Consider the following 25706-nt stretch of genomic DNA (forward strand, 5'->3'; position numbering starts at 1 on the left):
GAGATGGCGCGATACCACTTTTTTATGTCCGATACCGATATCATAAATTTGGATATCTGCCGATACCGATATGAATCCGATATAGTGTGTTTTTTAATCAATAAAACTGTTTTTTAATATCTTGCTGCATTTTGTATAAGTTCATACTCAAGTTTAAATAAACAACAACACTAAAGCTATTCTGTTACACCTGTATGTAAAAAATACACTGCACCCAAAATATTTCATAGTTCAGCAATACTGATCAATCTAATAAACTTAAACCTACACCATCCTCCCTATTCTTGTATTTTAAAGAGTACTTAGCAGAAATATTAAGCAACCTAACTAATAGGGCTGCAAACTCCCAGCAAAAAAAAAGGGAAGCACCACCCATCCTCCACCTCATGATGCTTAATCGAAGTAATCAACTTTAATTTGATGCAGTGTGAAAACAAAATGCACAGAATTAAATTATTTTTCAAGAATAATTAAATAATTCAACATCTTTCTTCAACAGAACTGCAGAGATGGTACCTTCCCAAAGGAAAAAGTACTATAGCTTACTAGGGTATATTAGACTTAACAGTTACTATCTACAGTAATGGACTTCTATACATTTTACATCAGATTAAAACTTTGGGTGTAAGATTCAGATAATTTTTTATTGAAAGCTAGACATTTTAAATGAGAATAAGAAATAAAAGTATGTCTTTGTGCCCCCTTTTCCCTGTTCATGCCCTATCGGCCCCCCTGGCTAAACTTTGCTAGATCCGCCCCTGCACAGTTACCAGCCGTCAGCTGCATAGAAAAAGATCCTGGTGTAGAAAGTAATATTAAATAAATTCTAACAACAGCTTATCAAGCTTAAACGTGCTACTGTTGTTCAGCTGCTGGTTTCCTCTTTCTGGCACGAAGTGGGCGATAAACAAACAAGAGAGACGGACTCGCGACAGAAAAGCCGATCAGCTGATCATTAATCAGTTTCATGATTGAAGTAGCAGCAGGAGAAGGACGGAGAGAGAGAGGCAGTCGCTCCATATATCGGTTGTTAAGCTTAACGCAGGAATGCTTTACAAACATTCAGAGATGAACTTACACACTTGCTTTACTTCTCTCTGGGATCACTTCCTCTGAGTTTGGTAGCAAGGCTCCAAATACACACAGCTGCTCTATCACGTGAGCACACTGCTCCAACGTGCTACGGTTATGAGGCAAGTTACGCCATGTCGCAAGTTTTGTGAGGTGCTTTTTTGATATTTAATGGATCGGATTACATTTTTTATTTCTCTCCGATATCCGATCCAGTAATTTAGGTCAGTATCAGACCGATACCGATACGTAATATCGGATCGGTCCATCTCTAGTTTAAACTATTTCTAGTAATATAGACTGACTATAAAAAACATCACAGTGTTTCACAGCCTGTCAAAAACCCTGGAAACTAAAACTCACATGCATCGATTACACGCTCTCCATGTTGAAAAGGCTAAAACACTAAAACTGAGGACATTTTCAGTACTAATGCTATAAAAGCTATAAATCAGAATCAGAATCAGAAAGGGTTTTATTGCTAAATGTTGAGCGGGTTTACAACATTAGGAAATTGCTGCGGTGCTTCAGTGCAAACATACTGTTATAAATTAAGCTTAAATAGACATGAAAATAAAAATGAGAATAAGAATTAAAGCTGTATAATGCAGTAGGTTTTGGTGGGACCACCTTTCATATATATTCTGTTAGTTTCACTTCTACACAGTTTTTCAAGGCACTTGGCAGGTATGAGTGGTAGTAGGTTGGGATGAGTTCTCTGTGGCAGACGTACCATCTGTTGCAGAACTCATCTTGTCACTGAAGACAGTTCTTCATGAATGCCATGCTGAAGAGTTAATTTAGGATCCGCGAGATGCCTTTTCGAATGGCACTGCGTGATGACTAAGAATCTAAATCTCTATGTGTCTAATGTTTTGCGCTGCACTCTAAGCTGCCTAGTAACGGCACATTTCTAAGCGGTATGGTGTCTGAATTACCAGCCAGGATTGACTTTTTGGAGGTACTATGAAGCACCGTGGGTTTCACTCAAGTCTGAGCTGTGTCTGTACACGCCAAACACTAATAGAGTTGACATCAAAGATTTCTCTCCCACTGCGACAGCCTAGCAAGATACTCGCTCTCTCTTTCTCCGTCTTGCTCCTTATCTTGCACCCCTGTTCTCAACCTATGACCCTCCCCCTTTTTCTCCTTCCCTCCCTTTTTTTCTCTTTCTCTCTCTCTCCTCTACTTCCCACTTCAGGTGGTGGTGTAGAAGGGTGGAGTGTCACCTTGCTCAGCGCCCAGCAGCCTGTGGCTAGATGATGATTTATAGCAGAGGAAAGCTGGGGCTTGGGAGATGAAGTTGGTGGATGGCTTAGTTTAAAATCACTTGTGGCGGTGTGTGAAAGCGAGGCGTGATGAATGAATATAGTCTTTGCACGCCAATCAAAAAGATCTTTCTCCAAGTTAAAGTAGGTTTTAGATCCATCCAGAGGCTCTGGGCAGCTTTTCCGCCTAATGATCTTTTCATTCTACACTCTCGTGTATTAGGATGAAGATGCGCAGCAGACGATGCCAAACTGAAAAACCTTGAAGATACCCTGAAGAATCATGCACCGACAAACACTACAACATCGAGTGGTAGTGCTTTTGAAGGGTTGAAAATAAATAGATCACACTGGATACATTTTTACCCAACTCAGTTTTTGAGCAGAACCGCTGGAGGTCAAATGCAAATATCTCTTTGTTTTAATTGATGCTCTGTCTTTTGACTAGGAGCTTCCCATTGTGCAGAATTCATTAAGGAAAAAAAGCATCATTAATGAAATACAAAGTCTTTCAGATGTTGATGGTAGAAAATGAATTGCTTTGAAAAAACAAAGCCCCGATCTTTATATATCCCCTTAAAACATTTGTCAGTAAGAATTAATGCAGACAGAGAATCTAGATATATAGATATTAACAATTACTGTTGTTGCATGTACTGTAAGTAGTCCACGAGGACAGTAATAATTTCCATCTGCTCAGGGTAACAATTGGAATAATTTCTCATTTAAATGCATGTTTTTTTCTGATATCAGAAAGAGCCAAGAGCAGCTTCATGTTCGGTATGCTAATACGATCCACGTTATGTTTATTTTACATGGATAAAATCACACATATCTGTGGCTACGGGAACCCCTGTGATGTGTTGCTCCCAGTAAGGAGCCACTCCCTACAGCTCACTGAATAACTAGAGAGTTGCAAAGCATACAAAATAGCACGCGTCTCCAGGACATTTACAGTAAGAATGTGGATAGATTTCATTTTTCCTGTTACATATTAAAAGAAACACCATTCTGAGCACATCACATCTATACTACATCTAAGAGTGTTTCTCAATATACACAGTATTTCACATTTACATGAATGATTAATCACTCCTTATGTATGAACTACAAACAGTACGAGCGAACAACTTGTATCAGCCAGAACTACTCAGCGGCCAGTTGTCCATACTGTATGCATACTGCATGAGTCATACTGTACAACAGCAAGTCACACAGACAGATTGTGCTTTGCTCTCCATCTGAGTCCATTCATGTGTCAATAATATCACAGCACTGCTCTGACATCTCCCATTGAACATATTGTCTGACATGTAAAACTGGAAATCTGAAAAGTCTCCATAACTGTTTTCAAATTACTTCAGAGAATGTAAGAAATTTTAGTATAACATCATAACCATTTATCAAAAATAGCGTTGTCTGTGTGGCCAAATCTCACTCTTCATATGTCTACTTTAGACACAAAAAAGGGTTAAATACATACTCCAATACTCTGCTAGCTGAAATACTTGACTAGGGCATCACGTGTATGAATCCATCGCTGAAAATGCTTCCCAACAACTCGATTTCTATCTAAGCAACAGCTGCATAAAAAGCTGCTTTGGAAAATGACTAGCCCTTAAAAAACCTTTAAAAATGCATTTATTTCACATTTTCAACAATAAAATAAGACCTGTCCTTTAAAATGTAACGCTTCAGGATACAACCCAAGCTGTTTTAAAGGGGCGCCACATAAAGTCTGACTGCCAAACCAATGAACTGCACATCACAACACGACTCTCTACTGTGGGCCGAGTTCAACTTTTATGAACCTGTTTGGTTTCATTCTTGTTGAACTGAATCGCTGATAACATTTCCCAATTTCCTTTTACAATTTGTTCACAAATATTCTAGTAAAGGCAATTTGCAATTCCGTCTGTGGCCTGGAAAAAGCTGCACCACTTCGGTTTGACTCATATTTTATAATATAGTGTTAGTTGACCCATTCTCCATCAGGATAGTTCAAAGCCCTACAACTGGCCCAGTTCCCTGCATGTGGCAACAATAGCGTCACCACGCAGTAATGAATCAAATTAAGTGGAATGTCAGCTAGGCTAACAGAGCTCTCCTTCTCCTCTCAGCACGAAAAGGAATAGCTTCATGGCACCAATTTGTCTCTTTCCACCCTTACTGGCACATATTTTTGCATTTAAACTAAAAAAAGCAACAACAAAAAAATCTACTGGCAAAGACACGAGAAGTAGAAGAGAGAAGGCTCCAGTCCAACTGGAAATATAATCTTTATTCATGCCTAACAAGGTAGACAGGTTTGACTGATGTAGAGCAAGACCTTATTGGTACAATGTAAACATAAGCAATAAAATAAATGATATCCCAAGAGAGATTTTGCATCTTTACCCCTTTCCTTCTCTCATTCCCGCTCCTCGCCTCTCTCCTGTGAAGATTAAAGTAAAGGTGTTGTGAAGGAAGAGTGATCATTTACACTGACAGAAGTAGAGGAACAACGCGGCAATATGCTGATGATATGGTGATGAGGACAACAGAAGATGAATGTGTGAAAGAGTGCAGGAAAGATGGGGTGTGTTTTTCAAATTAATGAATATACATTGAGGTTTGTATGCAAATGTCTGAGTGGTTACTGTCACACTGTAATGTCTTTGGTATTCACTGAAATAAAGATTGCATTTAGAAAACCCAAAGAAGCCTCTTTGTTTCCATTTGTTTGTTTGCATTTTTAATATAAAGCCAACTTTTTTACATTAAGTGTATCAAATACTAAAAAATGCTATTATACAATAAGGATGTTTTAATATGTCAGTCTGCATTAACTAAAAAATCTTCAATTTCCAGTACTGAATGGAGTTAAGACAATCACTACCAATGAATTAGGATATCAAATAAGCATGCTTCAGTGAACTATTTAAGCTGAGCCCATAGACACTTTTTTTCTTTTTAGCGGATGACATATTAAAAAAACAAAAAACAAAAAAAACTCCACACATGCTCAGTAACCCTTAAAGATCATGTAAGGCAACATTTAACAAAACGGAAACCTGAATCATTACATTAATTAAGTTTGTCAGATTTTTCTCTACCTCTGTCAAAACTGATTATGACAGTTAAAAACTAGCCAAGCTTGTAGTTCAAGCATGTGAACACCAATGAATAAAAAAAATATGCTGGAATGGATGCAATAAGAAAAAGATCAAATGCAGTTTTTCCAATACTATTTAGTGTAATAACTAAATCCTGGATAGAAGATAGCAGAGAAAGCACAAAACGCTGAGAATGACGAAACAAAAAGGAAGACTGTGAGATTATCACTGTAGTTATAATCCATGCTTTACAATATGGCCCACAGAAAATCGTAAATCTGCCACATGACAGTTTATAGGAATGATTGGACAGTACTGAACAGCAGCTAATGCACTGTGGGCCACTCTTTCTATAGTCATATATAATCGTGATACAGAGTCACTAAGATTAGCAAACATCCTCGAGCACAACTATTGTCCCAGCAGGGAAATATGACTAAACACTAATCCATAATTTTGTTTTCCATTTATATATTTCAAAACTGGGATTTGCCATTACAGAAACAATCCCAGCTGTCAGAGTGAATGTGAATCTGTCAGCGTGTTCATTCTCCTGCTAGCGCACTCTCACCACGAGGTCCGGCACCATTTACGAAAATCACGCTGCTCAGGCCATTGAATTTCAAGAGCTCTGTAAATGGGGAGAGACAGTCTATTTGCATTGGCAGTCACAACCCAAAAGGTGTATCCGATGTCTTGAGGCTGCAGGGAGAAGATGAATAAGGGAAGCTGCATAGGACTGGCTCTATATATAGTAGGTAATCTGTCATCTCATTTTTGTCGTCTCCCTTCCCCTCGTTTTTGCTTTGAGGAATGAGGGATTGATGTTCAGAAGATCAGAGGAAGTAAGAAGGGAATCTTGAAGGCTTGGAGAGAAGAGAATTAGAAGGGCTGGTGTGTATGCGTGTGCGTTAGTGTGCATGTTGGAGTAAAGAAGGCGCTTGCACCGATGACTGCTGTTTTTGGAGACCCAGTTGTAGCTGGCCCAAGTCCAATTCGGATAGTTCAACTCTCCCAACTACAAGAGCGAAAGTAAAAAGGGAAACTATACATCTAACAGTTTAGCTTCAAAAGAGTTCCGCTGATTCCCATCCTACACTGCAAAAAACCTTCATTTCCTCTCAATCTGCAACACTGCTGTAGCCTAGAGTCACATATCTGAAGCGGATATTGTTTGAACGTCCTGTCAGTCCTGACAGGTTAGACTCCCTGACAGAGACATACAGAGACAAGAAGAGTTGAATATTGTTCACAAGCACGTACACACATACACATGCACACGCAAAAAAACCACTCAAGAAAACACCTTTGGGAAAAAGCTGAGGGGCCCTTATGGAGCTCCTTTTGATAAGGTTCACCATGTGGTCACTTCAAAGCACACATGTAGGAGTGGATAAAATAGAAGCAAAGGGATGGTGGGAGTGAGAAAAAGACATGAGGTGGGATAAAAAGGCAGCAGCAAACAGCGGTAGAATGAACCAGGGGAAGGGTTGGTAAGATTAAAGAAATTGCAGGGAGGGATTACTCTGCAAAAAAAGAAAGAAGGAAGCAGATTTGCAAGGAAAGACAGCAGGACACACGAGGGTAAAGGCACAAACACAAGCGCCCAATGTGCAAGTGCATGCACACACGTGCGGTTGCACATACACTGCATTTGCACACCTGGGGGAGACGAATCTGGAACATCGGCGAGAGGATTGGGAGGCCGAATCTCATTGCTCTGTGCCAGCTAAAGCAGCAACTTTTTGCTGAGAAAGAATCCTCACACTGATGAGTAGCTAGCTACGGTGTGGCCTGCAGGCACACACCAGCACATGGGGGAAAGAGCGGATCATTAGACTAACTGAAGCATTCATAGACAGTAGACAGTTAGCTAGCTAGCTCCATCTAGAAACACTTCCACTAAATAATTCACAGAGGTGTAAATAAAATATTATTCCAGTGGCCTTCACCTTAACAAAAACTGAAACAAGAAAGCTGCCATGCTGAGTAATGAGTTCTTCTGTAGGAGATGAGTTCAGCTATGACAGCCAAGCAGATGAGTACATAAAAAAGACCTTACCTCAATATTCAGTTATTCTCACTGATATTCAAAAAGGGGGTTGTGCTGCTTGGTTTAAAACAGAATATTTCATCTATATATCTGGCTTTGATAATGACACTGTAACATGCCATCTCTCCAGATTTAAAAAAAATAACAATAATAATAACTAGAAAGCAATGTTCTCCATCAGCAAGAACCCAGCAACTGCATAACTGTCCTTTAATTTTCCCAGAATAACAGAATGATAGCAGGACATTTATTGCTTTTCTCCCACAGCAAAGAGTGCAATATCTTTCTGCATAATGCATGAACACGGCAACATGGCCTAAATCATACCACAAAAACAAATAGACTCATAATCGATGGGGCGGCGAGCTATTTGTGCGCATTAGATATCACTCTTCCTCACATATATAACACAATATTAGGACAAGCTGAAACACAGCCAGACGGAGGTTGGCAAGGACAAGAAACCAAAGCACTAACACTGAGTCAGGAGAAGATGAATAGGCCACAGGTCTTTTCCGCGTGTCCCACTGGGGCTACAGTGCTACAGCGTGGTGATGTAGTCCTCACCCTGTGTGCCAAAACTACAATCGAGAGCAGGAATCAATACATACTGCAGCCGATTCCTCACCGTGGCACCCGTGATTATGACAACCACTCCAGGTGGTAGGAGTATGGATCATATTGCTTTCCTGGCTCAAGGCCTCTGCTTCTGGCACACAAAAACCTTCTCATTTCCAAAAGGTCAATCAGTATAAAAAACGGGCTCATCTCCCTCTGGCCAGCTTTGCATTTCTTAAATTACACAGTAATCAGTTTTTAATGGGTCCCCTGGGATATGAAACCCCCTAAGTGTCTGCAGCGCAAGACCGAGCAGCATTTCTAAAACTTAGAATCTTAATCTCGCGTGTGAATTTCATATCCATACACTTCACTGAGGTATTCACTTAGAATAAGGCAGATGATGGAGGACATTCTCCACCACTATTTTATTTTAGGAAGCTGTCTTCATATCTTTGCACTGCTCTTGACGTCCAAATGCCAAGGTTAAGAAAGTTAAAAAGATGTCCTGTGATTGAGCCCTCTGAGACTGATATCTAAGGACAGCTGCTCTTCCTCTTTCCTCTCTCCCTCTTTTTATGCTCCTTGCCTATCTCCCTCTGTCAATCCCAGAAAAAACTTTTAACCCCACCCCAACCCCCGATACCCCGTTGCAGCTCCCCCCACACATACATCTCCGAACTCACCAGATTTCCTCTCCATCTGCTGCCTGTCCTAACAGAGCCCCTTCGCTCTCCACTATTTTCTCAAATATTGTTTCTTCATTTACTTACAACTACATGATGATTTGCTTACAATTGCTCCACTGAGGCAAATTGTCAAGTTTTCAATGCCAGTAAACATTCAGTTAGCCAGTGAGTCAGAGAGGCGAGCAGTCTGTGTGTGTGTGTTTGATATGTATCAGGGGTTTCCTCTCAGCTCCTATTACTCTGACACAACACGTTCTAAATTAGCCACCTGACACTAGCCACTGCCCGAACCATAGGGCTTGACCTCGGGTGTCCCCCCCCACTTTGCACACGCAACATGCCCCAACATAGGAGTGCAACACCTGATCAGAACAAACCTCACTAAAGAGTGCAAATTCCCTCATAGAAAAAGATGTCTGTGCAATAGAAAGAGCGTGTGCTTTAAGATTCCAGGTTTCCCATCCAAGTACCACCTCAGGTTTCAGCACACAGTAAAATATTCACAGCATTCAGTAACCTTGTCAAAGTTACAGACATGGTTTTACTGACTTTGTCATGGCCTATTTAACGTTAAGTTCCTATCAAATTGCCGCAACCCTCTGAACCCAACTCACAGTTTATATCCCGCCGTTCGCAGATACTTAAAGGTGTGATGATTAATCTCTGTGCTGCTGGCGTTAATGAGCAGTGCCCTCTTTCTCCCAGTCCTGTGGCTGGCATCTGCCCGCTTCACACAAGGAGAGAGGGAATTATGCAGGGCAGAGCAAAGACAGCTCACGTTGATTATTGGAAATACTAATACATTAATCCATCCAAATATCTCGACCCACAGTTTATTTTTGTGGTGAGTCTGACACTTTGTTCCTCTTTATACAAGATGTTCAACGATGACTCATGTGTGCTTTCCTCTGAGGATGAGAGGGCAATGTGTCCACCTTTGCACCTACAAAAGTATAAAACCCACTACTTAAAATATTATTTTTCCTTTTTCCCCAAGATGCAGTCTAAAAACTGCAAATTGTACCTCTGAATGGTAATGTGCATTACCGCTGCAGAACACTGAGGGCAAAGATGGCAAAAGTATGTGGCAACAATGTTACTTGAAGCTACTGTGTGATGCCAACTATGAGACGGTACAAGGACAGGTTTGTTTAAAGTGGACATCTGATCACACGCAGGCCTCTCAGTAATTAATAGGCATGAAGTGTTAATTCAAAATGGTATGTGTTTCAACTTTCAACTTTAACAGGATTACAAAACACATTCTTCAGAAGTGGCATCTGGAAGGTAAGAAGTAGGGGGGGAGATTGTGACTCGGTTATAGTTTCAAGTCACATTGTGGTAGCAGCTCTTTTTTGGTACAGTAGTGATTTGCTTGAACTGATAGCCGTGTCGTTCCACTCATACTGCGCAGCCCTGACCTCTGTCGGTCTCATAAACACTGGCTTTACAAAATTTGATTACATGTACGTGTGGAAAGAAGAGGTCAGAGGGGCAGAAGGAGTATGTATGAGAGAGAATGACTGACAACTTGTATCCCTAAATCCCCAGAAGAGAGCAGATCAGAAACAAGGTGCAGTGCAGAAGAGTCAGCAGTTATAAACAGTTACTTACTAGAGCTTGTACTATCAAACTCTTTGTCATGATAACCTCTTGTTGTTATAGCTGTGGGATTAAAGAAACCTATAGTAGTTTCTATGGAGTTTCACCTATAACATTAGTTCATGTTAGCCACACTGGACTAGAAATGTCAATAGGAGGTCAGTCGGAGATCTTGTTGAGAATACATACAGCTAGGGCTGGGCGATATATCGAGTTTTTAAAAAATATCGATATATTTTCATACGAGATATAAGATGTGACAGTATCGTTTATATCGATATAGTATATGTTACGTTATAATTATACTTGTGGAGCCGCAAGTTTGCCTTTCTTTTATCCACTTTTGTCTCTATGCAACGTTACTGGGCCTCACCTCTCCTTCACTGAACACAACTCCCCCATCGCTTCACCTGCAGGCAATGACAAGATGGACACAGCAAATCTCCGTTAACGAGTTACTGCGGATCGCCCCGTGCGTGGGGCTGGATGGCGTCAACGTGTTAGCGAGCTAACCGCGCTAACGACATGCATGACCTAAAATCCTTTCATTTTCTCCAAAAACGACAGTGCGCCTTATGTATGAATTCTGGTTGTGCTTACTGACCGCGAACCGATTTTATGTGGTACACGGCGCTCAGCAAACTGTAAAGAAATGTTTTAGTTTGACTTTGGTAAGCTACGGAGCTGCACCGCTTGATGGATTGTCAGAGCATTACGGCTACCGTAGTCCGGAGCGTCGGACAGTGATACGTACTGTGCTTCAACGTAATATTACCGTATTGTGTGTGTACAAGCACCTGTTAAGAGACACGGTTACGAAGCAGATTTCAAACTCCAGGCTGTCAGCCACACAGCAGAACTTGGGAACAGAGCAGCTGTGAAATCTGTCTTTGTTATTATGCTCAGCGTCTTTTAGTTTACATTTTGACTGCACAATTGTGAGCTTTTTGTTATGCACAAAAACAACATTGTTTTCTTTTATTTATGGAGCATTATTATTTAATAAATGCTGATAATTTATTTTTGAGTAATTTCTTCATGTACATCTACGCTGTATGTTAATAAAAGTGCCTGTGTGACATCTGGAACACAGCTTTGACTAAGAACTCTCTTTTTGTTCTTACCTTATGGCTTAAAAAAAATATCGAGATATATATCGTATATCGCCATCCAGCTAAAAAAATATATGAATTTCGGGTCATATCGCCCAGCCCTACATACAGCAACCATCTTAAGAAAAAAAACAACAAAGAAAATAAATGGAAAACAAGAAGCACTCCGAGAGAGCAAACCTCCACGACGGCGGCACAGTCTCTGGGTAGTATTTATATTTAACGGAGTAGTATCCTGTTTTGTATTCATTCGTGTTGTTTTCTTTGTGCTTTTTAAATGGAATTCAGGAAGGTTCAAGACATACAAATAACATGTTTTGGAGCCAATGTGAAAGAAAAGCAGATGTAAAATATAAAACTGAGGTCGGAACTCAGATGTGACAAGCTATGGATCCAAACTATAAGAGTCAGAGGCCCACGGTAATGTTATATTTAGAATCCCGTTATACATCACATATATTATATAGTATGTTGTCAATACAAACAATGGCAGTAAGAAACAGCTTTAAATTGATTTACATAGAATAATTATCACTTTGACCTTCAGATTGATCTGTTGGGGTCAGAGTTCAAATGCGATACGATATTTTAAATCTTTATGTGGTACTTTTTATATGTTGACCTTGAAGACCTTGGTGGATGCAAGACAAATTTTAATGTCTTGTTAATGTGACCCCGTATCAGTAAGGTGATTTTATCCTGTAAGTCAAATAGAAATAAAACACATTGTGAGCATGCATTTCAAGGTGTCTATATTTAGCTATCCCCAGATATAAAACTGTGTGATTAGAAAAAAAATCCCATCACTTCTTTGGAAGCACTTGGGAAGCTGACATTTCTTTTCAGTCACATTCATTTTCTTGGCTACCTGCTAAAACACAACAATAATTACCTGCTTTTAACTCTGCTGTAGTAGTGTCCAAAACTCCCGAGGGAAACATCTGGGACTTTTTTAGCTGCTCAGTACTCCCGAATGCTCACCAACAAATTGTTAACCGTGTCTTGTCTACTATCTTGACTTGACCAGGTACTAAAAAAAGTTCAAAGTGAACCAACAGTAAGTTGTGGGACAAGCAGCTAAACAATGAACCCAAATGTTTTTATAAAACCCTGTTTGTTGAGCGACTAGCATCGTCTTTGTGTGGGATTTATGGTTTCTGTTGTAATCCTTACAGCTTTGCTCTGACACCGCTCAAAGATTTTCTTTTCCATGCCTGCTCCTGTGTGTTTTGGTTGATCTGAGTTCTTCGTTCTTTGTCCTTTTTGCACTTCTTCCTGTTTTATTTTGAAGGTTAAGAAGGTTAGAAAGGTTTGAAGGCTAGAAAAGGAGAAAAGTTGTTCCATTTGGTGTTTTGCCTTTTTGGTTTTTTTAAACAGACTGTAAACTGGAGGCCATGGCTTTTAGCCTTTTGACAGACACTGGGTCAAATTTAAGAACTTCATCCACACTATCCTTTTTTCGCATTGTCACATGCAAAAAAAAGAGGTCCGCAAGTTATTTTCTTTACCTTCAGTCCATTGGTCATTAGTGCTGACATGTGCCCGCACTCAGTTTGAGATCCCTGATCATATCTCCTCGTCGCCTAAGTTGCATCTTTTAAATTTGAACAATGGGAGCCACCTTTTCATTCTTCCCGCAATCCTATACTTCTCCCAGCCTCCCACTCGCTCCCAACTTCCCCGTTCTTCCATTGTCCTCGACTGATATTATATGAACTCTCATTACAGGGGTGGTAATAGACTCTTCAGCACCCAGATCCTCTTTATTATCTGTCAGCTGTGGACTACATCTCTAAGCTGATTAGCCAGAGCCGTCTTTTCAGCATTTCAATTAGGAGCGTTTTGAATAGTCAAGCAGCTTGCACGCCTTATATTCATTACTGACATTCTTAGAGCATTATGCGACGTTCAAATCCAGTAATCCAAGAAACATATTGCAGCAGTGAGGATGAAAGGGCAACAGAAGAATGACATCATGGCAGATTTTAATATTGGTCTCACAGGCAAAAGGCAAAAGTAGCTATTAACAGCAATCCAAAGCAATTTACAGCAGCAGAGACACTTGCAGTTTAGCATAAATGGCCCAGCTGGCAATCCTGTCATGTACACCCATATGCAAGCACACACGCATACACACAAACGGTTTTTCATATGCTTTAAAAGACAAATATATTCAAGAGAGTTATATTTACCATCACATATTAAGCTCTGTGCCTGAATCTTATCACTGCAGAATGGTAAAAATTGATAAATGTGTCAGTCTGAGTAGCATGAAGACTGGACATACAGGTAAAATTGGACATACAGGTAAAACACCTGTATGTCCAATTCGGCTGTTCGGCCAGGTAAAGGGCCACAAAAGGGGAAAAAATGAGAGAGGATGAAGCGGAAGAGCAGGAAATTGAGGGAGAGGAATGGGAGGAAGAGGTTGTGACTCCTAGTACTAATGGATTTAGGTCAGATGACGAAGATATGATTTGCTTTGCACGCTGTGTGTGTTCGTGCGTGTGTGTGTTTGTGTGTGAGCTTGCGTGTACAAGTGGAGGGCATGGTTTTGTGATGTCATTAACAGTGGAGCCAAAATACGATGATCTCGGGGTATTATCAGTATCTGTTTAAGGTATCCGGCTTTGTCAAATACCCACTTGACACAGGAGTCACCATCATGTTTTATCATTCAGTCTGACTCTCTCACTTTCACACACACAAACATGCACACACACACACACACAAACTCCCACTAATCCATTCAAGGCATTGTTAATCCAGCTGTGTGCTGGTACAGAGATGTGCTGTACATGGCTGACAACCAAGTCACCAACGCTGATGTCATACCTGTGTGTATTTCGGTTGCCTCCGTTGTAATCGCTGCTGTTTGCGAGACAGACGCAGCACACTATTATGCGACTACATCAAGGAGCCTAAACCGTGTACTCTGCTCTCTGCATTACAGCACACTGAATTTCTCTCTGTAGAGATCCTGAGTGTCACAAACGCTCGTGTCGGTGTGCTAAGTGAAATGTTGTTGTCATGTTCTCAGCTGTATAATTTGACAAAGAGCTCAGTCTCACTTAGAGCCTCAGTCGGGGAGAAGGGAGCAGAGAGGGAAAAGGGATGCAGTTGTGCACACTTGAGGATTTCTACAGTAGTCATGTACCATTTGCCACAGAACAATGGAAGTGGAGTAGCTGAGAGTCAAGTGCCTTTTCCCTGGGCATGTTAGTGGTGCTTGTAGAGGAAGACGAGGGTCTTCCACATTTCATATTAGATTTTTCAAGTGAGCAGATTCTTTTTTTTTACCATTGTGGTTTCAGTGAGGTCTCTTTCTCTAACCTTAAAACATAATATCCCTCATGCTTAATTCAACGAACATGTTTAGACGTATTAAAATCACAAAAGAAGTATTTCATCTCACCACCTTGACACTGTCTGATCTGTTTCTCAGGTATGGTAGAGTGGGTCTGTATTGTTGGAGTGTTCAAAGCTATCGCCACAGTCTTTGCTTGATTATTATAATCTGGTCAATCTGCTTTAAATGCTTAGTTTCCAGCAGTTACTGCATCTGTTTGTCATCGACATGAGGGGATTTCTTTAATATAGTCGCAGCTCTGGCTGTAAACACAGCAGTGTCACCAACCTGCTCCATCTGATTCAAAATTGTATCCACCGCTTTGCTCTGCAGTACTCTGCAGCTTGTGGATGTTGACCAAAACAGCTTTTTCATTAATTAAGTCATGTTAAACTTGCTTTTCTTTGCTTAAGGTTAAAGTAAAAGTGAAGAGTACAGTCCCAACGTGTTTGTTTATGCTACTTTAGGCCCCAGTTACACAAGTATAGAAACTGTTGAGGAATTATCTGGCAACCAAATGTGTATTCTCCGACCAATTGGGGAGTGGTTACTGGAGGTTGTTGGCAGTAATTAAGAAATTCACACAGGCCTAGAGAATGGTCAGCGACCCCCTGGTAACCTCAGGCCATTGGTTGGCAAGTGGTTGCTGGAGGTTACTGCCAGTTGCTAGTAGTCCCTGCTGTGTGTGATGCTGGACTGAAAACCTCTGTGCGATTGCTTTGATCACTAGCAGGTTACTGCTGTCTCCAGGGGTTTTCATGCAAGATGCCAACTTGTCTACAAACTACTCGCCAAGCAGCAGTGAAACTGAAGAAAGCGATTGTAACTATAAACAGAGAACATTCACCAAAACGTTCTGCCCTTCAGTTGCAAAAGGGACTACTTTCTCTTTGAAAACAGACAAACTCAAGTCCCAGTTTGCCACAAGCAACTCTGCAGTAGGAAATAAGAAAAAGGAAATAAGAGGATGACATTTTAATTTGCTACCTGAACACCCATATGCACCTTTTAACAGAGACATATATAAATAACACTGTTTTATATAGCCTGCTGTATTACCGAATGACTAAGTTCACTGTTATGTCCCACAATAAGCAGGAAATGAGGGTATATTTACTGAATACAAATACCCTGCTATAATCATTGTTGTTGCAGAACTTTGGTTGCTTGCTTTGAGTGCCGTGCACTCTCATACTGTGGAGTAGATTCAGGCACCCTAACAGATTTGAGAATTTCAATTTTATTTCAGTGGTAATTTTAAATGTTGTTATTTTTTCCTCTTCTTTTTACAGAACCAGGCCAGGGACAGAGAACAGAAGAAGAAAAAGTTGGCTTAAAGGGAGCATGGACGTGTAGTTATGAAGAAGTTAGGAAAAGCCTTCATAAATTATTTCAATGGATATACAAATGATGAGTGTAACCTTCAGAGATGTTTTGCTGGAATAAATGGGGAATAGACTGATTCTTTTACGGTACTTTTCTACTCTCCCAGAGCACTCAAAGAATTTAATAGAACATACTTGATTCACCTATTCACACCCAGTCATAGAAGTGCTTTTTCTATGTTTAAGTGCTTTCTATCTAACATTCACACACATTCACACTCTGATGGATAAATCGGAGAGCAACTTGGGGTTAATATCTTGCCCAAGGATATTTGGCATGTAGACAAAAGTAGCCAGGGATTGAACCACCAACCTTCCTAACCCACTTAACCTCTTGACTTACAGCGACCAACAAACATAATGGGGAAATAAATGTAGTTCTTTACATTTCTAACAGAGTGGATTTTTAGGACTTTTCAGTTACAAACTAGAGGATGCATTTTTTCATGCAAGCCCAGATTAAGATTTAACTGCCTGTGTAGCATGGACGGACTGGGCGTGTGTGTGGCCAGAGACAGGGATAAATAAGGGAAAGCAAAGGAGTGGACACATCCAGAAAGAACAAGACAGATGTAAAGCTATGCTAACAGGAAGCACAAGAAACAAGTGAGGAAAAACAGTATGCAGAGAAAAAAAATGTTTTAATCAGCTGTGTGGCAGCCAGGTTACGACTCAAACACAGGACTCCAAAAATCACAAAGGTAAGGACAAAACAGCTTTGAAGCTGAACTCTCTCAAAAACGCAAGATACAAAAAACTTCAACTGGAACGGGGAACTACTCAGCTCAAGAAACACAGACACTCAGAGCGCACAGCTAGAAGATTGGCACACAAACTCACACAATATATACACACAGGAGACCGAGGGAACAGGCCACAGGTGGGAACAAACTGACACAAATCGAGGTTAACTTTAAATCGAGACTATGGAAGCAAAACTGAACATGATACAGGCGAGGCAGAAGACTATCAAAGTAAAACAGGAAGTAGCACACTTAGACATGTGGGCTTGATACAGGCACTGGAGAGAAACACTCATGAAGACACACAACTTGATGTGGGAAGACAAAAGCACGGACATAGCAGACAGAGCTGAAAGACAGAGAGAGAAAGCTAAAGAGCAAGGGACGAGAGAGAGAGACAGAGGAAGAGAGTGCACGAGAGCGCGACAGCAAACTTGACTTTCATAAACAGACATGATAGACAACACAGACACATGACAGGCATACAAATGAACATGAAGACAAGACTGACTTCACAGAGAGACACCAATAACTAACACAGGAAACTAGACACGAGAGAAGGAACCAGCTAGTGATGATGAACAATGACTTAATCACATAATAACAAAAGCCTGAATGACAACAATGACAACAAATACAAAATATAGAGCTATAATATAAAAATAACTAACTGGAAAACTCAAAACCAATAAGATAGAAAAATTAAAAACCCATGAGAAAGAAGGAGCAGTCGGATTGGGACATGGCTGAGATTGAAAGGCTGAATGTGGGAGGAAGAGGGTCATGACATTTTTTTTTTTTAAAGCTGGGAGGGATCACAGAGAAATACTGAAAGAAAAAACAGAAAGAAGAAAAGCAATAGGAAAGAGCGACGGATAGACAGAGAGATAGTAAGCACTAAAATGTAGTAGAGGAGATAGCAGATGGTGGGGATTATTCTGGACTAAAATACTCTGTGATCTACAGAGGGAAGGCCACAGACATAAACCGTTACAGACTCCATCTGCCAGAAATAGACCAAAAAGAGCTGTAGGTGCACCATCACGATAATGATCAAATACTGCCTGGATAGCAAAATCCAAAAAACGGCTATATTTGTCATCATAAACAACACAATGACTCCGAGGACAGATAAAATGCTGATGTTCAGTTATGCTCACGCGTTTAGAGAAATCACTTGGGAGAAATGTCCTGTTGAGTGTCACAGGATCGGGCCTTTCAAAAAACTTAACAAAATTATATTTAGAAACTGAAACGGCTGATCGGCAACGACGCGAAGACCTAAAACGTGCTGCTTTCAGGTGCCTATGTGCTGGAGCATTTGTTTGTGTGTGATTATGACTGATACCATAAGACCGCCACTAATCCACATTTTATGTTCACCGTGATTAGGACAACAGCCTGCTGAGCTATGTGCGTGCATGTGCGTGTCTGTGTGTGTCTGTGTGTGTGCAGTGAAAACAAAGGCAAACTAGTCCACAAATCTCCCAAATAATTCAGTTATATCCATCCACACACATACAAAACCTGAAAACACACAAACAGAGATACAGACTAATGCTTGCTAATCACCCAGTCTCCCCCTGTGTGCAGGAAGGGAATAAAAGAGCAAAGACAGAGATCTGGAAATAAGTTGAGCTCTTTTTTTTTACCTTTTCCTGTGTGTAGATCAAACCTTGAACCTGCGGAGAGAGAGAAAAGACAATAAAGAAGGCATAATTACTGTTGTGTTTTGTGAGTGAGCATTAGTGTAGCTGAGGCAATCACACAGTGCACCATCACACTGATGAAACAGAGAAATCAACATTAGCATCTCTCTGCAGGCAGACAGAACCTGCGCCATGCTCAGTTGCTCCTTGCATCTTTTCTTGATATCCCTGCAACTGCTACTCAAGACTTTAGGTTCCTGTGGCAGCAAGTAAGCCAGTGGCATTCAAGTCTCAAATATTGTGACTTAATCTTTGTGTGCATAAGAGAGAAAGTGTGTGTTTGTGCATGTGTGTTATTGGCTAATTATCTACCCTGACATGGGGGGGCAGTTAATTAAATCCTTCCCCGGCAGTATGCATAAAGTAATTATTGAGCATGGATGCATATCTACAAAAAAACCCAAAAACATTTGCATGTGATAAACGCAATGTCACGTGTTCCCTGCTGCAACACACACATTTAAAAGAACTTCCTTTCCAAAGAACTGAGAACATGCTGGCAATCAAACCGCAAATCAGAAATTTGTTTTTTGCATCATCTTCTCAGAAGATAATGAGCTGCTCTTCAATTCCACCTGGAAATTGAAGGTAAGCGCAATTGCACTTGACAGACCGCTAATATCATTGTTTCTAAGTTCATCATCACATTGAACCGGTGTTGATTCTGTTGACCATTGATTTTCGTTAAAGGACTGTTAAAGTTAAAGACCTCTTAATTCTTAAACCTATTATGGATTCAGTTTTTATACACCTCAAAACACCAATATGTATCCACCAACTGCGCCAGTGAAACAACACATTCCCTGCAATCACCGTGCCCCCAATTACTGCTTTCTGTTCTGAAGCTGATGGAAGAAGCCTGTCATCCAGTCGGTATGTACAACGTGCAAACAGATGCCCGCTGCATCTGCCGTCTCAGTGAAACGGTCCGGTGCTGGATTGACACGATCTGCTAAGCTGCAGTGAGTGTCTGAGATCTTTACCTTCGCTTAAAGCGCTTTGAACGTTATAATCAGTGATAAAAGCTTTTAACTGACACAACATCCTCAGAGAGAGAAAGGGGGGGAAAGTGATTGCGTGTGTGCGGGGTTAACTGGGCATTTTTGTCCCTTTGCTACTTTCACGAGACTTCTCACACTTTTCAATTTCAAAGATTCACTTTCTAAGATATCTCTTCCTTTCATGCAAAACACTGCGTCATTGTCCCACACTGTAGCTGCATTCAGAGTATTTTGAAAAGCGGCAACACTGGCAGTTTCAATCTGTCCTCTGCTGAAAACCTTTGATGCTTTCAAGCTGAACAGAGAGAGACTGACCACCCAGGCTACAGGAGCCCTAGAAACAACAGGAGCTTCTGCAGCATACAAATAAGCTTAACAATCTTCTACGGATACGCACACATGAACACAATAAGATGTGTATGCTTTTCCCGTACAGGTTTATGTGTTGCTAAAAATACATATAAAAGACCTTCATGTTACAGGATTAAAGTTCTTTTACCCCTATAGGGACCCCAAAGCTAACAAGCTTTATGGCTCATATAGCAAAAACATCATGCCTGAGTACTTCTGTTTTAGTTTACCAATACAAACGTTCTGCTAAGAGCTGAGTTCTTATAATCTTGCGAACATATAGTCATGTACTTGGTCAGTAGAAAAGCACTCTCTTCATGTGTGAAGAGATAAAAAAAAAAAACCCAAGCAAACAAGCGAGCAAAAACAAGAAAAACGAGCACACACAGTAATAATATTTCATATTTTCTGCATGAGCAGGTGATGCAAGCAGAGGTGTGAGGCTGATGCTTCGCACGGCTGATCCTTTTCAGCTGCTGACATTCACAGGACCGTCAGCAGCATGTCTTCACACTACCTGCCACATACGGCTGGAGTGTTCTGCACTTGGAGGCATAATCATTTCAGCAGTTGTTAAGGAGAACTCATTCAGATGGAGCAAAGGCCTGTGGCAAAATTGGAAGAGGAGGGTGGTTGGCAGTGAAAAAATGTGCTGCACATGCTGCTATGTTAACAGTTAATATTTTGCGTATCTGCACAGAACTAATGCGAATTTTGTGCAACAGTGGATGTAACAGCAGTGCGTGATCGCATCTGACTAATCGATGAATGAAAGTTCAGTGACTGACGATGCATGGAGTGGTGTTTTGGGGTGTTTTTTGAACGAGGCAGCCAGAAACGAAAGAGCCAAAATTAAAAAATGTGATGATGCGAGCAACAGGTTGCAGATACAGATACTATATCTCCCCCTCTCTAAAGGGCATCATTCACTCTACAACAATGTGATAAGTCACTGCGTGAGTCCACTGCCAACAGTTTGAATTTAATCTCAACCTCTGAGCCACTTTACAGAGAATTTCAAACCATTACCCAAGCTCAACGATTGCCAGTGGCTGCCAAGTACCTTCAAGGGAATGTCAGTTTCCATGGTAACCACGCCACCACCAGCTGTAGACCCCATGAGTGAAAAATTCTTTAACGGCCAACGGATCACAAACCTTTCTGGAAGTTTCTCCCGAGTACTGTGTTGGCCTCTCTATCTCTAATGGACTTTTTACTCTTTGTACTGTGTGTGTCAGCTGATGCTCACTTGCAGCTTTCTTTAGTAGTTTCTCTCGGACTGAGAGGGCTCTGCGACACTAAATGGAAGGATGTACACATTTTTTAAAGTCAGTTGAGAATCAGGAAATGATATGTTCCCATCATTGTGGTTTCTTAACTTTGATCACATCAAAAATGTGTTTAACCTGTAATACAGTACTGTTTATGTTATTACCCGAAGAAAGAAGATGAAAGCACTATTGTGCTACAGTCACACTAGTTTAAACATCTGGGTGACAAGTTGGTTACTTGTCACCCAGATGTAACCGAGCCATTAGAAAAGCAATGGCCTTGTTAAACAATACCAGGTAAAGCAAAGCTTTACTTGAAATTATGTGCTTAGATGCTCTGAACAGCACTGAAGATGGAAAAACAACTTTCCAACATGGGAAATAAGACCAACAACTGTAAATGCACAGGCGGGCTGAAACAAGCTCTATAACTTTGACTGAATTATTATCACCATGTAAGTTACAAATTTACTGTTACAGTCTTCTGAAGGACTGGTGGGTCTTTACAGCATAATAAAGTAAATCGACTCAGCTCATTCTTTTTCCTCTAAGACCAAACTGACACGAGTAAAACAAATCACTGTGGAGTGCCTTTAGTTTTGATTGCATTTCTGAGGACAGACTACTGGAGCAGTGAAAATAACAGTTAAGAAGACTGAGAATATTACTGCTAAGCATATGTGCACAATTAAAATGCAATTTGTTTAAATGTTTAAAGCGGATCAAAGTACATTCCCGAGAACTGGTATAAAAGTAAAGATGAGCTTCTGGTAAACTACAGCATCACATCTAATTATCACTAAACGAATGTTTCTATAGTAAAAAATATGTGTTGTTTCGCTTTTTGTGTTGTTTCCCTTATAAGCAGGGTTTACTTCTCTCTTCTGAAGACAAGGAAAGGAAGAGTACTGCTCAGTAGACACTGAAGAAATGCAGCTTCAAGCAAAACAGACATGTGCCTCCCAAAGGCAAAGCTTCGCTCATCTCTCCCGCTAGTGTGCGTAGCCAGGAGTTGATAACCAGGTAGAGAGGAGCCATGTTGGAGACAACATGCCCAAACAAACTCCCACAGGATGTGGAGCGCTTCTTAAAAGCAGACAAGCCGCATCTTTAAAAACACAGCTCTGGCATTGGTTCACACATGATTTCATGACCCACGGTGTTCACACCTGATTCTCTCCCCTCCTGGGTCTTAATCAAGTTGTTTGTTTCAGAAAGACTTCATTAGTTTGTTTCTTTGATTGTGTAGCTGTGAATGCCTCTGAGTGAGTGCACGCGGACGAGCGCACACTGATTTAACATCATGAAACACACATACTGTCCTTGAGAGTGCCTCTGACAAATGTAAACAAGTAAAACAAACAAAAAAAAAAACCTCATGACGTCGTGATCATAGATCATTTTCTTACTGGGAATACAGGTCGGCGCAAGGCAGGCGAAAGTGGAGAGGGTGTTAAGAGATGTTTTCCTTTATGGAGAATGATTTGTTTGTTTTACGTTCCAGCTCGCAAGCCTCACGGGCCCTAACCTACATTACAGCACAATGACTATTAATCATTGATGCTCAGACCTTTTAATATCGCTCATATAAAATTTATCTACACGTGAACAAAACAAATGAAGAGTTGTGTTCTGAAACACTGCATATTCATTTTTTGGTGGAAAATGATCACCTGGTGATTACCAAGCCTGTGGTCTCCACAAAGTCTGGACCTAAGCAAGACATGCCTGTTTGTTCTGAGAATATAATATCGTTTCCAACTTAGCTGATGAATTTGAAAGTTACTTTATATAGTTACATTACTCTCAGACACATATCATGTCTTTTAAGGTTATTTACAGTTATGTAACTGTAATCTATAGCACTGTGCAAATGTTTTGAGCCACCCCTCATTTCTTTATGTGCTGCTTGGAAAATTAGAAATGCTCCATGAAAGAGCCTCTGCCATGTTTCACAGATGGCTGTGGACACTTACTATATAAGACCTGTTGACACTGATTTTGAGTCATTGTGTAGTTTGGCATACCTCACTTTTTTCCCCCTGTTTGCCTTCCTTACACATGGCTTTTTCGACAGCCACTCGTCCATTGAGGACATTTCTGATGAAGCATCGGTGAAACAGAAGATGGATCAGTTCAAGGGTCAAATCTCATGTTTACTGACAGGCCTTTGCTGGATTTTCCCCCCTATTTCTTAAGGGTGTGAATTCAGGCACTTTTCATCAGCTTTTTAGGTCTGCCACTTCTTCTTTTGACCTCCACTGTTCCAGTTTCCTCAAATTTCTTTAAGGGCACACTGCACACCATATCTATATGAAAGGTTTTTCTCTCATAGCTCCTTAGTAATCACCCTGTTGGTTCAAAAATACAATTTCATGCCTGTCAAACTGTGGTGTTTTTGGTATTTTTCATAGATACTACTGCTGAAGTCCACTTTAAAAATGTATAGCAGTCTAGCAGTTTGGAAGCTAAATAATAAAAAAAATGAAATGAAAGGTGGCTTGACACTTTTGCACAGTAGTGAAGCCGTGAAATGCTGACAGTTCGTTAGTTTATATGCATATCAAATTCATTTTCACAGTTTGTGCCTGCAAATCGTATTTTCAGAGTGTCTTTAGGTGTGAAGATTAAGATTGCCCTCTAACAAGTCAGTCAAACTAAAACTTTGTTCAGTCACATTAATGTTTCAAACCCTGGTGCAGCACCAGCTTCAACAAGGTTCTCAAAAATCCACTGCTCACACATTTTGGTATCAGCAGCATCAACTTCTTTCAGACTTTATTAAGTACGATTATTAATTTCCCTTTTAACGTCAATAATATCACTATACTTTCTCAAAACCTACATATTATTTTTGTATCAGCTTGATGAATAACTTCTATGGAAACCTGAGTATCAGTGACGTGCTTTTCAGAAAAACAGTGAACACAAAAATATATTTTTAGACCAAGTCCAAACACAGCAGCTGTCTCATTTGCATTTGTGAGTATCAGAGACTATTTCTCTCATGTATTTCTTTTTACCATTGACAAGAAGCCACTGTACCGTCGCTGCTCGCTGTGCGCCATCAATCTTCAAACAATCTCTAGTCTTTGCTGCAATGTACTCCATATTTGTCACTTTTGAGACAGGCCCCAATTGTTTCTCCTGGATGGGACGCTCGGTGTCCGTTTCATTTTGACGACTTTGAGATAGCCAAGCACTTCACAAGTTACAGACATGTCTGAAGTTCAATTTAAATGACCACTGGCTGAAAACAAAAAAACATGCACTGCTTGAAATCTCACATGCACACACGACAACAGAGTTTTGAGGCCTGCTGCAATGAGTGTATGAATCCCAATATAGCAAAAGTGCCTATAAGAACCACCATAGATAAAAAGCAGATATAAGAAGAGCTTGGTAGCTCTGGTTTTAACATTTTTTTATTAAAACAAACAAAGAAGCAAACAATGTATGAAGAACCACAATGTCGTGAACGCACTCCTATCGGCTCTGCTTCATTTATCATTTGCATTATTTATTATGTTTACATGCTTAACTTTTCCACCGTTGTTTGCCCAAGTCTATTCAAGTCAGCTACATTTAGTTATAGTACAGCTAATTCGCTGTGATCGTGTCTCTTTGAATGTTTCATGGGTCTTGGGGAACTATCGATCCTTGATCTCAAAATCCTGCACGTTTAAAAATGGAAACCTCACAACCTCCACACTGCAAAAGCCAGTTGGTCTAGTTTTCACGTAGCGTTTCACATTGGCAGTATTTTTTCTTCAGACACATGCATCAAAGGCATTTAAAATCTGAGAAATGGTAAGCTCAAATATCTCATTTTAAAAAAAAAAATGAACTACCTCAGAAATCAAAGCTCTTACAAATTCCAGATCTAAGGCCAATGCAGAATCATCATTTAATCCAGACAGTCATTATAACTGCGGAGAAAAACGTCTCCAGAGGTCAATTAACCCGATGAGTGAACTGAGAACCCTCCAGTGGAGGCATCAAATAAGCCAATATAGCAAAGACAACACACACACACACACACACACGAGCAGGCCAAGATAATAATGACATGACAAAGAAGCACTTGATAAACTGACACATGCTGTTTAATTCTCTCTGTCTCTGTTAAACATACTCTCTCACACACACTGTACACATTAGCAAACAGATTGCTGTCCTTTAATCGCACGTCATCTTTTAATTGGAATAAGTGTGAAAGAAATAAAGGCAGTTAGATTGGCTCAGTCTGGCAGAGACGCCTTAGAGCACGAGTGCTGGAACGAACTTCATATATTCACATATGTTTTAATCATAAGGTCTTTTTACAGTCAGCCTGGAAGCGGAGGTAGCCAGATTATTATTTTTACATTCTCCATCAAAATCAGCCCTCCGTCGAAAATTTTACATGATTTACTGTTGGCTTAATTGAACAGTAGATAAAAACACTCA

General features: G+C 40.4%; 1 protein-coding gene across 1 annotated transcript in view; it reads right to left on the reverse strand.

Annotated features, from left to right (window-relative positions):
* The window catches only part of igsf11 (immunoglobulin superfamily member 11), a 119797-nt gene that overhangs the window by 66532 nt on the left and 27559 nt on the right, over positions 1-25706 (reverse strand). Inside the window, exon 2 of the mRNA XM_040049545.1 lies at positions 18578-18607. Within this exon, the coding sequence (XP_039905479.1) occupies positions 18578-18607 (30 nt within the window). The remainder of the gene's footprint in view (positions 1-18577; positions 18608-25706) is intronic.

The sequence above is a fragment of the Simochromis diagramma genome, unplaced genomic scaffold (genome assembly GCF_900408965.1).
Source record: "Simochromis diagramma unplaced genomic scaffold, fSimDia1.1 OVJJ01000611.1, whole genome shotgun sequence".
Taxonomy (NCBI): domain Eukaryota; kingdom Metazoa; phylum Chordata; class Actinopteri; order Cichliformes; family Cichlidae; genus Simochromis; species Simochromis diagramma.